The 18,357-nt window shown below is 37.1% G+C and overlaps 2 protein-coding genes across 4 annotated transcripts in view; both read right to left on the bottom strand.

Annotated features, from left to right (window-relative positions):
- Positions 1-836: 836 nt before the first annotated feature.
- On the bottom strand, positions 837-9,426 carry LOC148839098 (uncharacterized). 2 transcript variants are annotated; one of them, XM_088908779.1, is made up of 3 exons: positions 9,294-9,426; positions 5,812-5,952; positions 837-2,368 (listed from the first exon to the last, which is right to left on the bottom strand). In XM_088908779.1, exons 1-3 carry the CDS (start codon positions 9,340-9,342, stop codon positions 2,148-2,150), a joined length of 411 nt encoding a protein of 136 aa, XP_088764905.1. In that variant the 5' UTR covers positions 9,343-9,426; the 3' UTR covers positions 837-2,147. The 2 variants fall into 2 exon arrangements, with proteins under 2 accessions (XP_088764905.1, XP_088764909.1); XM_088908783.1 differs by having other exon boundaries at positions 5,812-5,925.
- A 2,739-nt stretch (positions 9,427-12,165) lies between these two features.
- The window catches only part of tacc1 (transforming, acidic coiled-coil containing protein 1), a 52,933-nt gene continuing 46,741 nt past the window's right edge, over positions 12,166-18,357 (bottom strand). For both annotated transcript variants that reach the window (XM_088930079.1, XM_088930089.1), the window contains exons 8-13: positions 17,685-17,761; positions 17,504-17,547; positions 16,970-17,130; positions 16,586-16,692; positions 15,414-15,534; positions 12,166-14,640 (exon numbers count right to left, since the gene is read on the bottom strand). In XM_088930079.1, coding sequence (XP_088786205.1) covers positions 14,572-14,640; positions 15,414-15,534; positions 16,586-16,692; positions 16,970-17,130; positions 17,504-17,547; positions 17,685-17,761 — 579 coding nt within the window. In that variant the 3' untranslated portion in view covers positions 12,166-14,571. The remainder of the gene's footprint in view (positions 14,641-15,413; positions 15,535-16,585; positions 16,693-16,969; positions 17,131-17,503; positions 17,548-17,684; positions 17,762-18,357) is intronic.

Here is an 18,357-nt window from a genome sequence, read left to right as displayed (position 1 = left end):
GTGTATCTAGCAAAATGTAACATCTGGAAAACGAATAATACGTCAAATAAAGCGCCTGCTCATTACGGCTTCCCAGAAGGAGATAACGTGGACAGTCTCGAGTGTATGCTTATTTTGTATGCATCAGTTTGACCTCAAAAGGAAGTCATGTTTTACGGTGTGTATAGTTAAACTGGAATTACAGCGACTTCGTTCAGAACGTTGCAAGCACAATCTAACCACTGCACATATTATGAAATCTGTTAAACTGCTTTGCTTCGAAAGAGAGAGCACGGGCTTCTGAATACAGAATTATTAGTATTTCTTTGTAAATCAATGCTACAGTACTTCCCCACAGAAAGTTATAAATGGAAGTATGTAGAACAGCGGGCTTGTTATATATATTTACTTTTTCTCGTAGTAGTTTTTAGGTGAGGATCTGATTGTATCTTCTGTTTAATTTATATTCCATTGCTTGAAAAGATAAAGGATTTTAATGACTTTCCAACAACCTCCTACAGTAATGTGAGAGGCAGCAGGGCATTAAGGGACTCGGTGGACACACATATGCTTCAGATTTATGGTGGAGCAAAAAAAACTTAACAACTGCTTAAGCAAAATGTGGAAAATGTCCCCTTCTGTCTTCAGTGCAAAGTTCATAAAGTGAATTCAGGATATTCTTAACACTTCCTTGCTTTTGAGGTTTAATCATTTTTCTTTTCTTTTTCTGTCAGTATTTTATCATCCCCTTGTTCCCAAATTTTCTCTTCACTGAATGAGCCATAAAATGAAGGTGAAGTTGTGCTCTTAATTTTGTATACAGAATGTCAAAGTCAAATGACAAATGAGGCAAGTCCATCTCTTATTAACCATACGGCACAGTTTATTAGATTCTAAAAAGCGTCCATCGCAGGAAACATTTCAGACAAAAGCTGTCTTCCCAAAATACGAAGGTTAAGAAAAAAGTAAGCTGAAACTTTATTTTTTGTGTTTGGGAAGAATCGGTGACCTTTAATTGCATTTTATTTGCATCCACATATTTCAAATTTCCTTCCTTTCTCCCTCTTTTCTCTTTCCAGTCCTACATGTTGGCTTGTGAGGTCACTTTAAATTAACTTTATCTTGTACTTGATGCAAAGAGTACTGACAGCCCTCATCCACTACACTGAATAGACTGCTGAACTGCAATTCAGTAGTTAAAATTCCACAAATGGGAATGTTAAATGGGGAAATTGGCAGTATTTTCCATGTTTTACATGAGTGCAGGAAAAAGCCAGGAAGACACCTGCCAATTATTTTAGCACTAGCAATAGGGCAGCAATGAGGCTGAAACTTCACAGGTCTTCTTTTTCTGTACATCTGGTCAACATCTGACACACAGTGCTTTAGATCAGGTTGTAACTCATGGTTTAAGACAGCAGAGAAAGGGTGGTATTGTTGAAGCAAGGACATTGAACACAAGGAAACAGGGGACAGTACAGGGCAAGGCTTCTAACCAGTACTGTGTAAATGTCTGCAGAACAAGTACCCGTTATAGCAGCCCTTCCTGTTCCTCTTTCTCCATGTGCCTCTTTTTTGCAGTCTCGTGCTTTTTTTTTTTGCATTCTACAGCATTTTAACTCTATCCTTAAACATCACACTTTTACTTGGTGGTCTGCAAACCTGCAGGGTGTATTTCACTCACATAAACTGTACTTGGTGCAATGAAGCATGTGAAGCGAGAACAGGTCTTGAAACCGGGCAATGGAAAAAGCTAAAAAAAACAGATCCCAGTCTTGTTTTCAAAAGCTTCTTCCCTGGAATAAAGCAAACCGCAAAACAGGGAGCTTTATGGCAAGCTCTGCTGTGCACCTCTAGTTAAGAGAGTGATTCTGTGACTTACAGTACATCCCAGCCCCTATCAATTGCTCCTACAATATAAAGGACAGTATCAGTGTGCAATTACAGCATAAAGTAAACATTTGTACTGTTTTTTACTGATTAGGAATGGTTACCAGCCACAGCATGTGACAATCAGAAGACAGGACACACCCATCGGATCCAATATAATTGTGCTCTAAACCATACAGAAGACAAGGAGCTCATTGTATCTGGCTCCTTACCTGATAGAGGGTGGAAAGGAAAGGAGAACAAGGTGGGGGGTATTATGTGTTGGGCTGTGTCCTTTCTTAGAGTTTGCTGAAGAGCAGCTTGACCAACAGCACCCCAAGCATGAGGGTGGGGCTGCAGTGCAGGACAGAGCCCGCATTGCGACCCCCTTGGCTGGCGCTCCGGCCCTTGGGCGGCCCGTTGCAGTCATCAGAGAAGCAGCAGTCCATCTTAACGCCTGAGTTGCTCTGGTGCGCTTTGTCGCAGAAGGACTTGTAGGAGCAGGACTTCATGACGGTGTCTAAAAACAAGCCACGACAAAAGCATTCCATGTAAATAAAAGACAGCGTGGAGGGAATGAGGCAGAAGACACCAGGAATCCATTTCCTGGAGTGTCAGATGTTAAACACCTGAAAGTAAAGTCCTGCTTCAGAAGGAAGGGCACTCTTCATAGGCTAATGGGCACAATCTAGTGCTCATCACTGTGTAGTGCAGGGATAGTCACATATTGTACCTTCCAATGCATTTTACAACCCGTTATAGCCAGATCCTTAAGCATATAACATCTGACTTTCAAACAAGTCAAATAATGAAAGAGTCAGGTGGACCGCAGTGCTGTAGTGGATTGGATTAGAAGGTCCAGTATTTGAATGCCTTGCATTGTTCCAGGTAAAGTGCCTCTATATTTTAATCATTTCTCTCATATTCCTTTAACATGTTAACCGTGTTATTCCCATAGTTTGAATGTTATTGTTACCCGCAAATTGTCATCGAACCCACAAATTGTTCCTAATGCTTTGTATAAGTGCTACTTTCATAATGTCAGCCATTGTTTTAAAGAAATTGTAGTCAGCCTTTAGAGACATCTTGATTTAGCCTTTTCAAGTTTTAACCCTTTGTTTGTCAGTCCAGCTCCATGATCTTGACACTTGTCTGTATTTTGTCATTGTATTTTGGTTTTGTATTATATTGTGTGCTGTACAATTGTTTCTACAATATTGTGATGGCTTGTGAACAGAGACTAGTCCTAATTAATCTAATCCTACAATAAATCTATAGGCTAATCTAAAGAGGTTTAGAAAAAAATCTCCTTTTAAACAGATTTTAAATCACTAGATATGTGAATGCAAGGAGAAACCTTCTAAAAAGGTGTTACTTGCAAAATGAGAACATGTGTTGTGTTAAATCTTTGTTTTCAGTCTAAAATCTTGATTCTGGAAACTGTCCAGTAATCTGAACCATAGACGTTAGAAGTGAATATTATAGGCTAATACTAACCTGATTACTATCTTATCTAAGAAAATCAGCTATCATTTGGTACATTTTATATTTGTATTAATTAGTATTTGTAATTAATAAAGACCAGATGTTTTTTCATTGTGAAGTACTGTAACATCCAAAAAATTGTGTGCAATTTCCTGTTAATCTTACCTTCGAGAAACAAAGACCTGCTAAAGATTTTGATCATTTCAAAAAATGAATAAGATTTAAACCTCCCTTAATAAAATCAAAGTGATCTATATCACCTTAAGAAGCTAATGATCTGTAGCTCTGAAGAGAAATTGTCATGCGTAAGTGTTATATTTCTGATTTGCCCTTTTATTTATACTTTTTGAGTGATAACTGAAAAATAAGTAGCAATCTTTTTTTAATCATTAGTGTTAAGTGATATGTAATCAATTAAATCATTGTATATGTTTAAAGAAAGAAGTATTAGAAAGCTTCTTTAAAAAAGTCCTAGCCTCCTCTAACATCACTGCCACATAAAAAGGCATTCATTTTAATAAGACCATAATTAATTTTAGGGCTCTGATTAGATCAACAATGGGTTAGAAAGAGGGTTAGGTTTGGTGGCGTTTCTGGAGTATTTATTGTAAATATACTACAGTTTTGGAAATGTACCCAGGTGCATAGTGGTTGTTCCTCTACTGACAATATGTCTGTCTTTTCTGTGGGGAATTACTCAAGGTTACGTTAAAGGCTTTCACTTAGTGCAATTGGTCTATCAGCAACCACAGTCTGAAGCTTTTGCTTGTCACTGATGACCACATCCACAAGGGATAGCTAAAGGGTTAACCCCATTGGCAAAGTGTCCTTTTAACCTCTGCCATTTCCCCTTGGCTCCAGTGAGACAGTGATTTCTCCTTGCTCTTAGGAGTTAGATGTGTCAAAGTGATGTGGCTTTTCTGAAAAGCCATTTCAGCAGATTCTCAGGGTTCACATGTGGAGGGAGTTAGTGTGGGCTTAGTAATGAAATATCAATGGCACAGTCATGCTGAATCATTCTTTCCCAGTAAGTCCTCCCTCAGTGAGAAGCAGATCTGGTCGAAGCTATTAAAAGCATTGTGGTGACATTGAAACTTGGACTAATCAAAAGCCTTAGCCTGCAGGCCCAAGAGTTGAACAGGTTCCAGATGAAAATACAGAGTGAGGCATAATCTTCTGTAACCTCCACCATCTCCTACATACATTAAGAAGGCATGCCTGGATTTCTCTTCATAAATCTTGTGAGTGGGGCTTTTAAAAACAAGCAAAAATCATGAGAAGCTTTCAACCAAGTTACCCCCTAAACCCAAATAGAACAGTATAGTTCACGTACTGTATGCTGATTATTAAGGATAAAAAGAAACGCAAATCTAGATTAACCAGATAGCATGCTTAATAAATGAAATGCATCTGATCTGACATACAAACCTACATTTGACATTTTAAAAATATCAGATGTTCTCCATTTTCTTTTCTTTAAAAAAAATCAGTCTTCAGGACAGATGCACATAAAACCCTCTCTGACTTTAACAGTGATCAATCAACTGAAATATGTATACAAAAGGGGAGTACATTTTATAACAGGAAACAGTAAATCTCTGAGCATGAGACACATGGGACAAAAAAAATCCAAACTTACAAAATAATGAACCTTGGATTTTAGACAAATACCATTTTGTTTTATACAGTAATTTGAGTACTAGAATGATACTAGCGGAAAACGCCCCCATTATTAAAGTACGTACAGCCATGCTGCATTTTTTTTATCTTACTCTCAAGATCATAGTAATTATGCAGAATGATAACAGTAATTTAGCAGTACTTCCCTGGGGTATTGTTTTGCATCTGTTGCATGTCTAATAAAGGAAGGACTCCACACCCTAAGGATTCATATTTTAGACCGAACCTGCAGATTACATGACGGATATTACCACTATCTGTAGAACTATACAGGAAGAATGTAAAATAGTCTGCATACTACTGTCACCTTCTGGGCTCAGGCTATAATTGCAACAGGGAGATGCTTTTCCAGCTACACTAAAGTCTTCATAGTTGAGTTTCTATTATGGCATTACTGTGCAAATAGTCTCCAGCTGGATGAATACAGTATGCTCCTACAACAGGTAATATAGTTATTGTATGACACACCTAATTTCCTGTCTATTTACTCCTGTAGATCCAGGCCCTATACTCTTTTCTGTTTACGATCCATCAGACAAAGGCCAATGTTTCTCCACTTATTGTTCAAAAATTATTGACATATGGAGTTACTAAGAATCAAAACACTCCTAACATTGCTAAATTATAACTCAACAGAAAACTTAATGTTATATTTACAAACATTTGTACAACATTTGGGTATTAGCATTAGCTTTGCTGACAAAACAGTTTTACAAGGAACATAGAGCACTGCTCCATATTCCTCTCTGAGACACAGTGGCTGGACAGGGGACTCCAGCCTGTTCACCTTATACTTACTGGGCCCCGTGATGGTGGAGCAGGCGTCTGCATACTGCGGGCAGTTCTGTGAGCCTTGCCGGTAACATTCCTCCTCGTTCGCCGCCACACAGGTGTGGCATTTCAGCCCCTCGCCTTTACAAACCGAACAAGAAGAGACAACTGATTTGACACTAAGCAGAACAAGTCATGTTATGATTCTGCATGGTTGAACTAAGGGGATCCCACCACCTGCTGCCATAAAGGGAAAAAAAATCCATATCCTGGGGAGAGAACAGGACGTCATCTGCAAACCACAACAGACTGCAGAATGCATCAAGGTTTAGCAAGCACTCCAACCCCACAGCACAGTGCAAAAAATATTCTGAATCAATAGTTTATCAGGCACATACTGTACATTATTTACATGTTAAAGACTGAGCAGAAAGGTTTATTGATTATTTTGAGAAGGACATTTTTGTGTTCTCCTCAGAACTCCAAAGCTTGTTTGGATGACCACAAAGGATGTAGTGGGATGGGAGACGCCTGTGATCAGGTTTCCCCTGTAAGTGTTGTTGGTGGACCAGTAGGTGGCGCGCTTCCCTAAGACCCAAAGATTCTGGACCAAAGCCCCAGTACGGCAACATGTGACTGTGTACTGCAGTAAAATGCAATCTTTCAGATGAGATGATAAACCAAGGTGCTGATGACTTGGTGATGCACGGTTTGGAAGAGAAGGGGTGTTAAAACTGACAAAGGTCTAGACTGCACAAGGTCCCTACACAGACCCAGAACCACCACATCACATCTTATCCATCTATTTAATTACAGTACTACAGCATGAAAAACCCCAGGAAAAAATAACCCATGCATGACCAGAAAAACTAGTTCGACTTCTGAATGAAAATGCTCAGAGGTCATTGAACGGTACAGACAACATGTTCTTTGGGCCAAGGAATGTCTGAAGAGTGGCAGCACAGTGAATGCTGGGGTGTTTTATTCACTGCTGAATGTCATTCAGTTGCCCTTGACAGACCTAATGGAAAACAATGTGTGTGGAGACATCATGGTGAGCAATGTACTGTATTATGTTGTTCAGGCTAACCAGTGGAGTGGTGAAAGTGGAGAGAAATATCCTTAAACACAGGAACATCTCTTATGCAGACTCAGGGCAACCTTACTACTCAGCAATATGTTTAGGAACTACAACTACATTTGTCATTCCTGCTTTTCACAAGGTAATGTCCATTTTGCACCAAGACAATGGGAGTTCTCACAGTGCTAGGAATACAATGACATGGGTTCAAAAACGTTGCTGAGAGCTTGTCAGGGCCAGCTTTTGTCTTGACCACGGAGGAATATTTCTGATACTATCAATTAGATGGAACTGCACATGAAGAGTAGGAGGATATCCCACAGGAGCTTGTCCAGGCTGTTCATTTCTATGTGTTCACACTGCTAGGGCTGTGTTAATGTTCAGGAAGGTTGTACCCAATACAATACTAACTTTGTGATGTTTTCATTTAACAGTGCTTTGAATTTTTTTCAATCTTTAATTTGTACTTTGTTGTTCTCTTGTCATATTATGATATCTTTATTTAAACATTTGCCTAAATCCTTTAGACTTCAGTGCTGCGTTACTGAAATGCAATGATAATAAATGTTTAAGAAATATATAATTATTTTTGAGAGAGATTTTTATAGGCTACATGATTAAATAATTTAAAAAAGTATTTAAAAAGTTATCATTCCATTTAGTAATGCTATACATTTAGTAAATGCAGCCTTTAAACATTAAAATATGACTGTAATAAATCTGTAACAACATTATAAAAATAATGTGCTTATTGTTTAAAGTCGCCCCCTGCTGGATATCATTGTATATCAAGTGAGACTGTCAGAACTAGCTCAATTCTCTCTCAGGTTTTGATTTAAATATTTTTAAGAAAGCCAATTACAAGATCTAAAAATTTTTCTTTAAAAGACCCAGTTCTGAAATTCTTTCCTTCTTACTCACATGTGTATACTGCTGTGCTAATCAAAGATTTTCTTGTTTTAGACATCTTATTATCAATGTTACAATACATGTCATAAGCGTTAACAATTTATTATAACTGAAAATTCAGGTAAAAGAAATTAAACTAGATGTTTAGCAATCTTTAATTCACACTGATCAGAATCTCCTAAAACATGAGGTATTATAGTTGCTTATATTGTGCATCACAATTACCTATCAAATCTAATTTAATTATTGTCAGGTAATTATTGTCATTAACATTTGTTTATCTATCAATTTTTGTTTCTCTATCAATTTTAAAACAAAATGTGTAATAGTTCAGTATACAGTACGACTGTCAAAACATATTGCTCCTGCATTAAGTAGTGAAAACACTGAAAAGAGCAAAGCACTGCAAAATGTCTAAGCCTTTTACACAGTGGTCTATATGTACATATATAATCAATACAAACACATGAGTAAACTAGAATGAATCTACTGACTGTAGAAATAAAAGAACTTAATCAGGTGCTACTCCAGCAACAAAACAAATTTCATGTTTCAGGTAATTCAATGGAAAACAGAAACAGTACAATAATGTATAAAGTACAAAAATATACTTTGCACAATTTCAAACTATTGTGCCTTTAGGCAAAAATAGTTATCTTAACCAGGATGAAACAAAAATATAGTACCCAATACATACAGTATCCAATGGAAAAAAAAATAATTTAGATTCAACATTTCGATGAATACGGAATACAGAAAATTAGAATACACTTGTAATTGGATTATTTTTTGTCATCGTTGTATTCTAAGATGACATATGTAGTAGTGAGATACCAGGTTCAGTCTGTTGAGTTTTGAAATCAGTTTTAAGAAGCATTTAAGTAAGAGGAGCTGTTGAAGTATGACAGCACCGTATACTGTATCTACACACCTACAGTATACTGCAGTAGTTGCCTCCTTCATGAAATGTATCTGATACAGAATTAATAACATATTGTGGGTTTACAGTTAGTGATACTTTGAAATGTACATGGAAATTTAATCTCTTTTTCCTTCTCCTCTGGACATTTCCCCTTTTCTGTAACAGGCTGATTTTTGCTTTATTGACAGTTTTAAAAGATTCAGTATTTCTAAGTTGACAGCTTGAATATTTACTGTATTCATGTGATTACTAGCCAGAGAGTACGAAGGCCTTAGAAATAATGGGGCTTTTAGTTTTTGTACACAGGAAGTAACAATGTTTTGTCATTTCTGAAAAAAAAACATACTTTTGTTGGGCTTTTATACCCTCTTTTCATGAGCTGCAAATGATATTTAAATAGTTGATGGAGCACTTTAGAGAGAGACGGGCTGTGCATTTAAAGAGTGATTGCACTGGCCTGCCCACTAGAATTGATTATTATTGGAGCAGCAGGATTCTGAGTAAGGCGCTGGAAAATAAATGACTAGCTCACTCCTTAAGAGAACACACTCCTCACTTGACAGCTTTCCATTCAATAGCAAATAATCAAATACTCACTCTGGACTGCGATGGAGGCAAAGACTAGCAAAACCAAGACCGTCCTCATAGTGCTGATAGTCCTCTAGCCGAATGCAGCTCAAAATGAGAAAAGAAAATACTGTCTGGTATTAAGGTCTAATTACTAAGCTGCTTCCCGTCTGAGGAGATCAACACTTGTGGATAATGCACTTATGAGGCAGTGTTTAATACTAGATCTTCCCTATAGATAGGCCTCACAGGGAAACGCAGGGCTTTCATGAGATCAGCCTTAAGGTCTATGTGAAAAAAAATGGCACTGTAAATATTTTGGTCGTTTTTTTCTTAAGTGAACGCCAGACCGTTGTTTTGCAGTGTACAAACCCATATCATCTGTACCTGTATATCTCCTGCATCACATCTTGTATCTTGGGTTTATTAATAATTCAAGACATTTAGCACTTCTATAGCATTCTATAGCATATTATCCCATCTGATCCCAAATTGCTTTACATACTGTATAAGAGAAGACCCACTTAGACCACCACTATTGTGTTGGGTTCATATTATGCACCAGCAGCCCCACTATGCAGCAGACTAGGTGGAGAAGTGAGAGATTAATTCACCATCTTAATTAAGCGCAAGCCTAAAGTGGAATTTAGCCAGGACACTGGGATAACACCCCTATTACAAACAGTGCCAATGGATCTGTAATGGCCCAGTGGTCAGGACTTCATTTTGATGTGAGTAACATACTAATCCCTCCCTAGAGTGGGGGTAACCCCAGTGTTTTTTTCCACACAGGAAGTTTTTGTTTTCCTCTCCTCTGTGGCCACATGGTTGACTGCTGGTGTGAAATGTTGTCAAGTGCTGTATAATGCTGTAAACTGCCCTGTCACAAACCGTTACAGAGGGCACTGCAGCAAATGAAGACTGATTGATTGATTGATTGATCGTCTTATCCAAAGGACCTTGTCCCTGTACTGCACCCTTACTGGTTTTCCCTGGATCATATTGACTGTAGCACCAACCACGCCCAGCCTTGCTAAGCTTATTACTGATGGGATCAGGCTAGAATATGGCAGCAGTGCGGTCAAAAATGATTAGCCCTTCTTTTGCCAAGCTGTTGGAATATAATAACCAGTGCTCTGATTCTATTAAGTAAACCAAAAAGTAGAAGACATTGAAGAGTAAACAATAGCTTAAAATTTTGTGAGGCTTGTGTTTGGTTTTGGTTTTCAACTCAAACTCAAAAATGAAGCAACACTAAATTCTTCTTTTTTATATTTTTTTATAAATCTTGGACCTTTTCCTTAAAGTATCCCTATGTTAGGTGAAATACTTGCTTTTTCAAATTATATAGCGGGTTGGTGGGATCATAGAACCAAGGAACCAATGTCAAACCTCGCTAATTTATTAATATATTCCTTAAACATGACCTTGGAACATGAGAAAAATTACAAACAAGAGAATGCATTTGGGACCACCAAGCCCATTTGGTAGTTAACTGATCTAAGGATCTCAACCACGATCTCCAACTAAAGGAAGCCAGGACTAAAGGAAGAGACTGCTTAGCAACATCCAACAATTTATTTTGTAAAGAAGTGCCTCTTGGTCTTCGTTTTAAATGTATGTCCACATCGTTTCCTGCTGTGTTCTCTACTCTGAAGTACACTGCTTTAAATTTGTCAAGGCCTAAGAGCTGTGGACACAATGGCTTTGAGAATTGATTTGTTATGCTTACCAACCTCTTTTTTGGAATCGATAATAATCAAGTAACATATTTTGCTGACCACTGTGCAGTATTTCTTTAACACAGGATTCAGTTCTTATATTTGATCTTTCCTATGAAGTGATCTGGACTAACACGTTAATTAGTGCAGTAGCTAATTTCCAATCTCTGCATAAAATTAATTGTTTCCACAGTACAGAGTACTTAAGAATATTCTTTTTAAAGCTATATTTATGGACCCGTCTGTTTTTCAGTCCCCTGGTGAATGTTTCCTTGACAAACCAGATTACACTGCCCTTTCTCACAAGGGTAATCTCACTCATTGCTCATTACAAATTGTCACTGGCTTGACATCCACTTGGTGACTGTCATATGTAATTATTCTTGAGTGTAAGAGGATTCTATGACAGCCCTGACCCCAGACACGGTACGATAAAACTAAAACCTTTTTACATACACTATGCAAAGCAAGCATTTAATATAAATGCTATAAAATTCATTGCAGCAACTCGGAAGGAAATACTTTTTCATATTTCCATTCTTCCATTCTTTTTTTCTGTGTAAATTATGTTATTACCCTGTGTGGGATTTTGTTGTTTTGTCTCTAGATTAGTATTTAAGAGCATGAGACTCTTTTGGTTAGTGATTGTTAATCAAATAATTACCAACTGCCACATACCATTAAAGATCCTCATTTAGCTGTTCTTTTGATACATTTCCATGGAAACAGCTTCTTTGGCCACTTTCATATGATATATATGTGCCAGAGAAAATAGAATTTTATGGTAACCCCTTACTGTACAATACTGATGCACTTCTCCTTGGTATATTTTGTCAGAAATCCATAAAAAATTCATAAAATGAAAATTAAATAATGTAATGATGTGAATGACCTATACCACGCTTAGACAAATCTGTAGAGAACAACAGCATTGATTGCCGTAGTCATTGAAAATAACTGTTTTTCAGTAAAGGTATATGTAATTACAGTCCAGCTCAAATAGACAGTACTTCTGATGGAACTACTGCTTAATATTCCAGTAGACATATTCCAGTAATATTCCAGTAGCCCTGCAAAATATCTAGAAATACACATGCAAAAATACATGAGCAATTTCATTTTACATCAAGTTGGTGGAAAAACAACTAAATAAAGCACATATTACAAGTAGATTCTGAAAGTTGGTGATAATTATGATAATTTTTATTCAGGCAATGAGATATGGACAAAAATATATATTAGTAAACATTATAATTTCATTACATCTGTGTATGTTTCCACTTTACAAATATTAATGACACTAAAAAAGAAGTTTTTTTGCATATAAAACATACACGATCATATGGCAGCAATTCAAAAAAGAAAAAAGAACATATTAGTCACAGCAACAGATTTTCTATACTCTGTGTAAAATTAACAATACTGTTTACATTTGGCACAAAGATAGCGAAGTGTTTTGGCAGTTGAAAATAGTGTATTGATGTGTCACACGGCTGATGTAATTAAAAAATTGAAGTGCATTAAGAGTAAATTTGCATGAGTATTGCTGGAGTGATGTCAGTTTTGACACTGCATCAGGTCTTGAAAGGTTTCCTTGTTTAAATCTGGCATTTTTGTTAGAAAACAGGGTGAAAATTATACAATACGAGCTTGGCAATTCTTGCAGCTAGCCCATGCAGTCTTTAGGGATGGGAGTTATTCTGACTCAGGCTTAAATCACAGGAGAACTTTCTATCAGAATAAATGTAATTGAAAAAACATCAAAATGTGCCTCCCTGAAGCTTCTACAAAAATAGTGACAATAATGGAATCTTATTTGCCATTATTTCTTGATTTTTCCTTCCGGAATTTAGCTTCTCTTTAGCTAAATTTTAATCTAAGAGATTATTTTACAGGCATACAGTGTTCAATAGGTTCTTTGGAGGATACATGCTTACAATAAAAAAACAAACAACGAATAAAACCAAATAAGAATAAAAATGGTTTAAGATCAAGACTAGGCTTTGTGATTTTAACAGTAAAGTACAGGAGCTTAAAGTATAGCAGACATTGTTCAGGAAATAATGAGATTAATGTTTAATTTAATTAATCTAGTTTTTAAATTAGCATTCTTTTGTCATCACCTACTTTGCCACTCGAAAAGCCAATACTTAGCATAATAAAAAGCTTATTTGAGAATTATTTGATGGCAAATACTGGGGGGGAATGTGGGCACACAAAGTTATTTTTCTCATCTTTAGGAGGGATGAATGCATTTGTTTAAAAGGATCAAATAAAGTCAGTCACCAGAAAGATAATGATCACTTTAAATAATAATAATAAAATTACAAAACATAAAACATTTTTAAATTTGTTCTTATAAAAAGTGTTGGAACCAATATCATCTGTTACATTTTCAATTTTTTTCACCATACAATAGTTCATATAGACACACTTACTGCACTATCTTCTGTGGCTTACAGCGGTGTCATTGCTGATAGTGGTTGGAGTAGTTTAGAGTTGAAATGTAACTGCAAGAGGTGTAAATGTGTTAAAATGTTCTACAGGGATCTATAACAGTAAAAAGAGACATTAAATGCATTAGTTCCCTTCCACTCCAAGCAAAACCAACAGGAACTCAGCAGAGCAACAGAGTATAAGTTGTGATGAGTGGTGAATGAAAATCATCAAGCTTTGCTTTCACAATGGAACATGAAAATCTTTAGTCATTCTGCTCGTTACAATAGCTCTCTGTATTTCCAACATGAAGTATTACCAAGTCATAGCTTTTCATAAGAAGGAAATAAAAGTTAACGAATCATTCTATATACAATTAAGATTTGTGAGTGAAGAGGAAAAAAAATTAAAAGAATTTGGTCACCATTTTTTTTTCATTTTAAATCCGACTGTAGCAGCAATTTGGTTGCGTAAACATTAGGATCAAGCTTTCCCTGTGCCAGGGTACAGGTGCTGATCTGGGGACGCAGCCCCCATTCATTTCAGGTCTTTCCTTTTCAGTTTTGTGAAACATCGCGAACTGTCAGAAGACCCCACTTCCCAGTTCTCATGTAACATTTCAGCTGGCATCAGACCTTCAGTAACTTTAAAACATTAAAATTCAAAATTTCAAAATGGATGGTTTGCACATATTGTTATCCATCCGTAGTTAGTGGATGAAAATAAAAGAGCGATGAAACCACAGTTCTTATTCTATTAAATATTCCAGCGATTTGCCAACTGCAATCAATGAGCATCAGCAAAAGCAGTCCAAGGATCACGATCTTCACGTAGAAATAAAAAAAAAATACAAGCTCTTATAGTTTCTCTCATTTTGTTTGTTTTTCAAGTCTTCATTCCAAGAACTGCTGCTAAATATTAATATCAGATGACACTGCATGTACAAGTGATCTGTGGCTGGGGTATGCTTCTTTTCCTAATTGAGAAAACCTAATGCCTAATTTAGCCAGTGCAGAGGGGCTGATTTCATTCTATGGACACAGCTGATCACTAGGTAAGGTTAGCTGTCACATGCACAGTGTTGAAGAGGGTATTTTGGGAGTGGGTTCGGAGAGTGGCAAGAGCCTATATAAAGGATTAAAACTGGAGACTTAATCAGTTTTTCCCAGTTTAGCGATCAACTCATCGCAGATCTTGGTGAGCTCCTCAATTTCTTGATTCTGAAAAGAAAAGATAAGAAGACAGACACTGATTAAACACTGTCTAGCCAAAGCAATTTCAGTTCCATCCAAGACAGATTTCATACGGTGAAACTTTAAAAGCTCCAAACAAAATGTTATGGGTTCATGTTGTTCATTACTGTTCATTTTTGTAGCATTTACATACATGAAGCAACCAAGTTATACCAGGTACTTACATCTGAATTTTATAAAAAAATAAAAAGAGGCTTACAAAAATATTCAAAGACATCAGAGTTCTGCAGCTGAGCTCCATTATATTAGTCTGATTACATTTTTAAAGTTTGGAGCCTCTGCAATGTTTTATTCTTCAGTTGTTTAAGACTCGGCCTCATAGTTATAATTTCTGTGTTGCATGGGAAGAATAAGGACTTACAGACATGCTCCTCCACCACACCCACTTATCCTAGGAATACAGTGCCTTACAGAAGATTTACCACAGGCTTGAGAAGCAGTTCATCTGTTGCCGACACCACTGGAACCCTTCAGATACCTGGCGAGCGAGCTGTTTCACTGAAAGCTTGAAGTGCCCTGGCTGACTAACACTCAACCTAACCTAGTAGCACACTGCCAACTGTGAGCCGTTGCATAGGAATTCCTGCTCCCTGTTAGCTTGTGACATGACCCAGGCTAAAACCACTGCAGCCTGAGTGAGCTTTCACTGGTTAGTGTACTTAGATTTGGCATGTTTCTTGGTCAGTAAAAGAGATTGCTGTCTACTTGTCCTATCTGGCTTTTTCCCTGAACTGACTTACCTTCTGCTGAAGAGCCCTCTCCAGGGATTCCACTTTCATCTGCTCCTTCCTGAGGCTGGCATGAAGAGCCACACTCTCAGAATTGGCTTTGGAACGAACCTGAGCAATTTCTTCATTGGCCCTTCAAACACAAGACAGATGCAAATGCTTAGTGACCCGCTGCTGTTTTCTTTTCTAATGTCTGGTGCTCTTGCTAATTGATAACACCAATCTTGGCATCTCGCACCAGCAGAAACAGTTGTGGACGGCTGGTCTCACCACATTGATCTCCCCACACCACACAAGAAACCTCCTGTGAGTTCCATCTTATTTTAATATTATTTAATTGGGTTTCTACCATTATCTATTTTGTTCTTTCTGTGAAAATTAGGAACTAATAAAAAACTGATACTAAAAAACAGTCACTGAAGGGAAGGCAAGCTTGTCTCTTTCATTCTGGTTTATTGCAAGACTTTGTTCCAACTAAAACTTTGATGTTTCTGTTATCTTCAGCAGCAAGACTAGTAATTTAAAGGACATCAGAGGCTGACTGGCTCTGATCTAAACTAATTCAAGCTCCAATATGAAGAGCACTGAATTACCAAAACTATTAAATATTTATATATGGTAATCAATATGGGATTTCAAATTCGTGAGGAAAGTCAGACCCTAATCCTACTTCAGCTCTCCTACAGTACATACAGTACATGTAGTATATCACGTCCCAAACTCCCCTTTGCGCATTTTTCTCACACCACTCCTGCCACCTCATCTTCACCCTTCCAGCAGCTCCCCTGGCTCATTCCTCACAAAAGTGAGAGGGGTTCTGTCACCCATACAGTTAGGCTGCTGTTCCCTCATCTAGGTGTGTTTTTCTGAACAAAATCTAATACATTTCATATCTATATCACATTTATTAGGATCAGACTATATTACTGAAATAGTCCATACAGTTCCACTTCTTAATGTTCTGATTATTTCCCATTTGTCCTTTCATTATATATACTGTATAAATATATAACCTTCTGGGACTATAAAAGACAGAAGAACAAAACATTTTTGTAAATGCCAGCTTATGTGTTTTTCATTAAAAAATTCTAGCTCATTCTATCTCTAACAAATAGAGAATTCAGCAATATTCATCAAATGAAGATGTCCTTTTAGACAAGTCTCCTGTATCCTGTTTTACTTACTTGTCGAGTTTTTCCTCGGCATGAATCTTGAGAGTCTGGTACCGCTGCTCTTCCTGCTTCACTCTGGCCAGATACTCCTGGGCACACTTCTTCAACACCTCCTCGTTCTGGGATACACAGATACACATAGAACATGAAAAGCTGCTTCACTCTGCTTTGGCCTGGGAGAAGGTTATCTCTGGCGTGCGATAACAATAATAGTTAAGGAGATATGTCCTTCCACATCTCTCAAGGCTATTTAGCTTTTTGTGGATTGTCTCTACTTCCGATAAATTAAATTACATTTGGGAATGAACTTGCCTCTCTTCTTCTTCACTGCATCACTGTGTTGTACAGCTAAAATGTATCCATTAGCACTGGTCAATGTCAGGAAAGACCACATACCTTCTTGAAACCCTCGAGGACTCCCTTCATGTTCTCATACCTCCGGAAGAGGTCAGACAGGGAACGCTCCACTGAGTTGAGGTCTGCGATGGCTTGTTCCTTTTCCAGGGTGAGCTGCTGTATGTTTTTCTGGGAGTTCATATTTGTCCTCTGCTCATCCTCTACAGAATACAGAAAAATAAAAGGACAGGTTTTAAGCCCAGCAGCTCTTCTTAGCCAGACAGGTGTGCTTTAGAGTTTTACTATCAGAACAGAAGTAAAAACAGGAATAAAAAAATGCACATTCACCTCTTTGGCCTCGGATGTCAAATAAAAGTGGTGCAAGAAATAAAAAACATACTTTAGAAACAGCAATCAAGCTCTTAAAATTTTGAACTAAATATAACTTATTTATTTTCTTTAATAATGTAATGAAAGAGTTTTCATTTCATTTTGACATTTTTAACTAATGAGAAAAGGGATGCCATGATAAATCCTCTAGCTGGCTGGGAGCTTTCAAAGCAGTAAACCCACTCAATACAAACTCAAACTCACCTATCATCTGAGCAATGGTTTTCTCATACTCAGCCACAATTTTCCTGGAAAGAAACAGAGGTAGGATTAAAATGTTTTAATAATTTACTTGTTGTTCAACAGTATTTAAAAATCTTTATGTTTTTGTTCAATAATGTATTAAATGTGTTCAAAATTGTATCTACTGATGACAATCATGTACCTCATTTCTATGACCTCTTGTCTGCTTTCTTCATATTTCCTCTTCCATTCATTTACTTCAATTTCTTTAGTTATGATCTGTAATAAAGGGACACATGGCTTACTTAAGACGTATGGCTCCCATAGAAGAACAATGAAAGAACCCTTTTACTTGTCTTGAATATTAAACACTCCCAAAAATGGAACAAACCTGCAGACTTTAATCAATGTTTTAAACTACTTGTACTGACAAACATCACAAAATTACACTGCCCATCCCCTGCACAGGCTACACATGTGTGGCCAAGAAGGCATAGCCATAAAATTAATTTAAAACTAATTTCAAAACACTTTCAACAAAGAGGTCATACACAAGAATGTGTCACAGCAGGACAAACCTTTTTAAGTGATTGTTTCCCAGCTGGAGACTTGAACATTAGTCAATCACAGTTCAAAAAATCATATTCATAAATAAACAATTTATCGGACTCTAATGTGCATACGAAGTTTGATTTTAGAGAAAGATTAGGAAAACGATTTCACATATTCAGGCTGTGATAGCACTAACCAGATACTGTATGAAACAAGATTCAACCAAAATTCCAACTCTCCTCCATCCCCACCCCCTCCCGGAACCTGAAAGATGGCTTTCCATTGGGCAAATACAAACAGTGTCTGGTAAACCTAGAACAATT

Source organism: Atractosteus spatula, chromosome 2, assembly GCF_055471065.1.
Source record: "Atractosteus spatula isolate fAtrSpa1 chromosome 2, fAtrSpa1.hap1, whole genome shotgun sequence".
NCBI classification, from domain to species: Eukaryota; Metazoa; Chordata; class Actinopteri; order Semionotiformes; family Lepisosteidae; genus Atractosteus; species Atractosteus spatula.
Note: the sequence above shows the minus strand (reverse complement) of the source record. Positions and strands in the feature narration are given on the sequence as shown.

Bases quoted from the DNA above. Each gene is read 5' to 3' on its own strand.
- LOC148839098 (XM_088908779.1), bottom strand. From the start codon at position 9,342: ATGAGGACGGTCTTGGTTTTGCTAGTCTTTGCCTCCATCGCAGTCCAG. The intron at 5,953-9,293 runs GTGAGTATTTGA...GTGTCAAATCAG, and splicing joins TGCCTCCATCGCAGTCCAGA to TTGTCTCTTCTTGTTCGGTT. The intron at 2,369-5,811 runs GTAAGTATAAGG...GCTTGTTTTTAG, and splicing joins CTCCACCATCACGGGGCCCA to ACACCGTCATGAAGTCCTGC.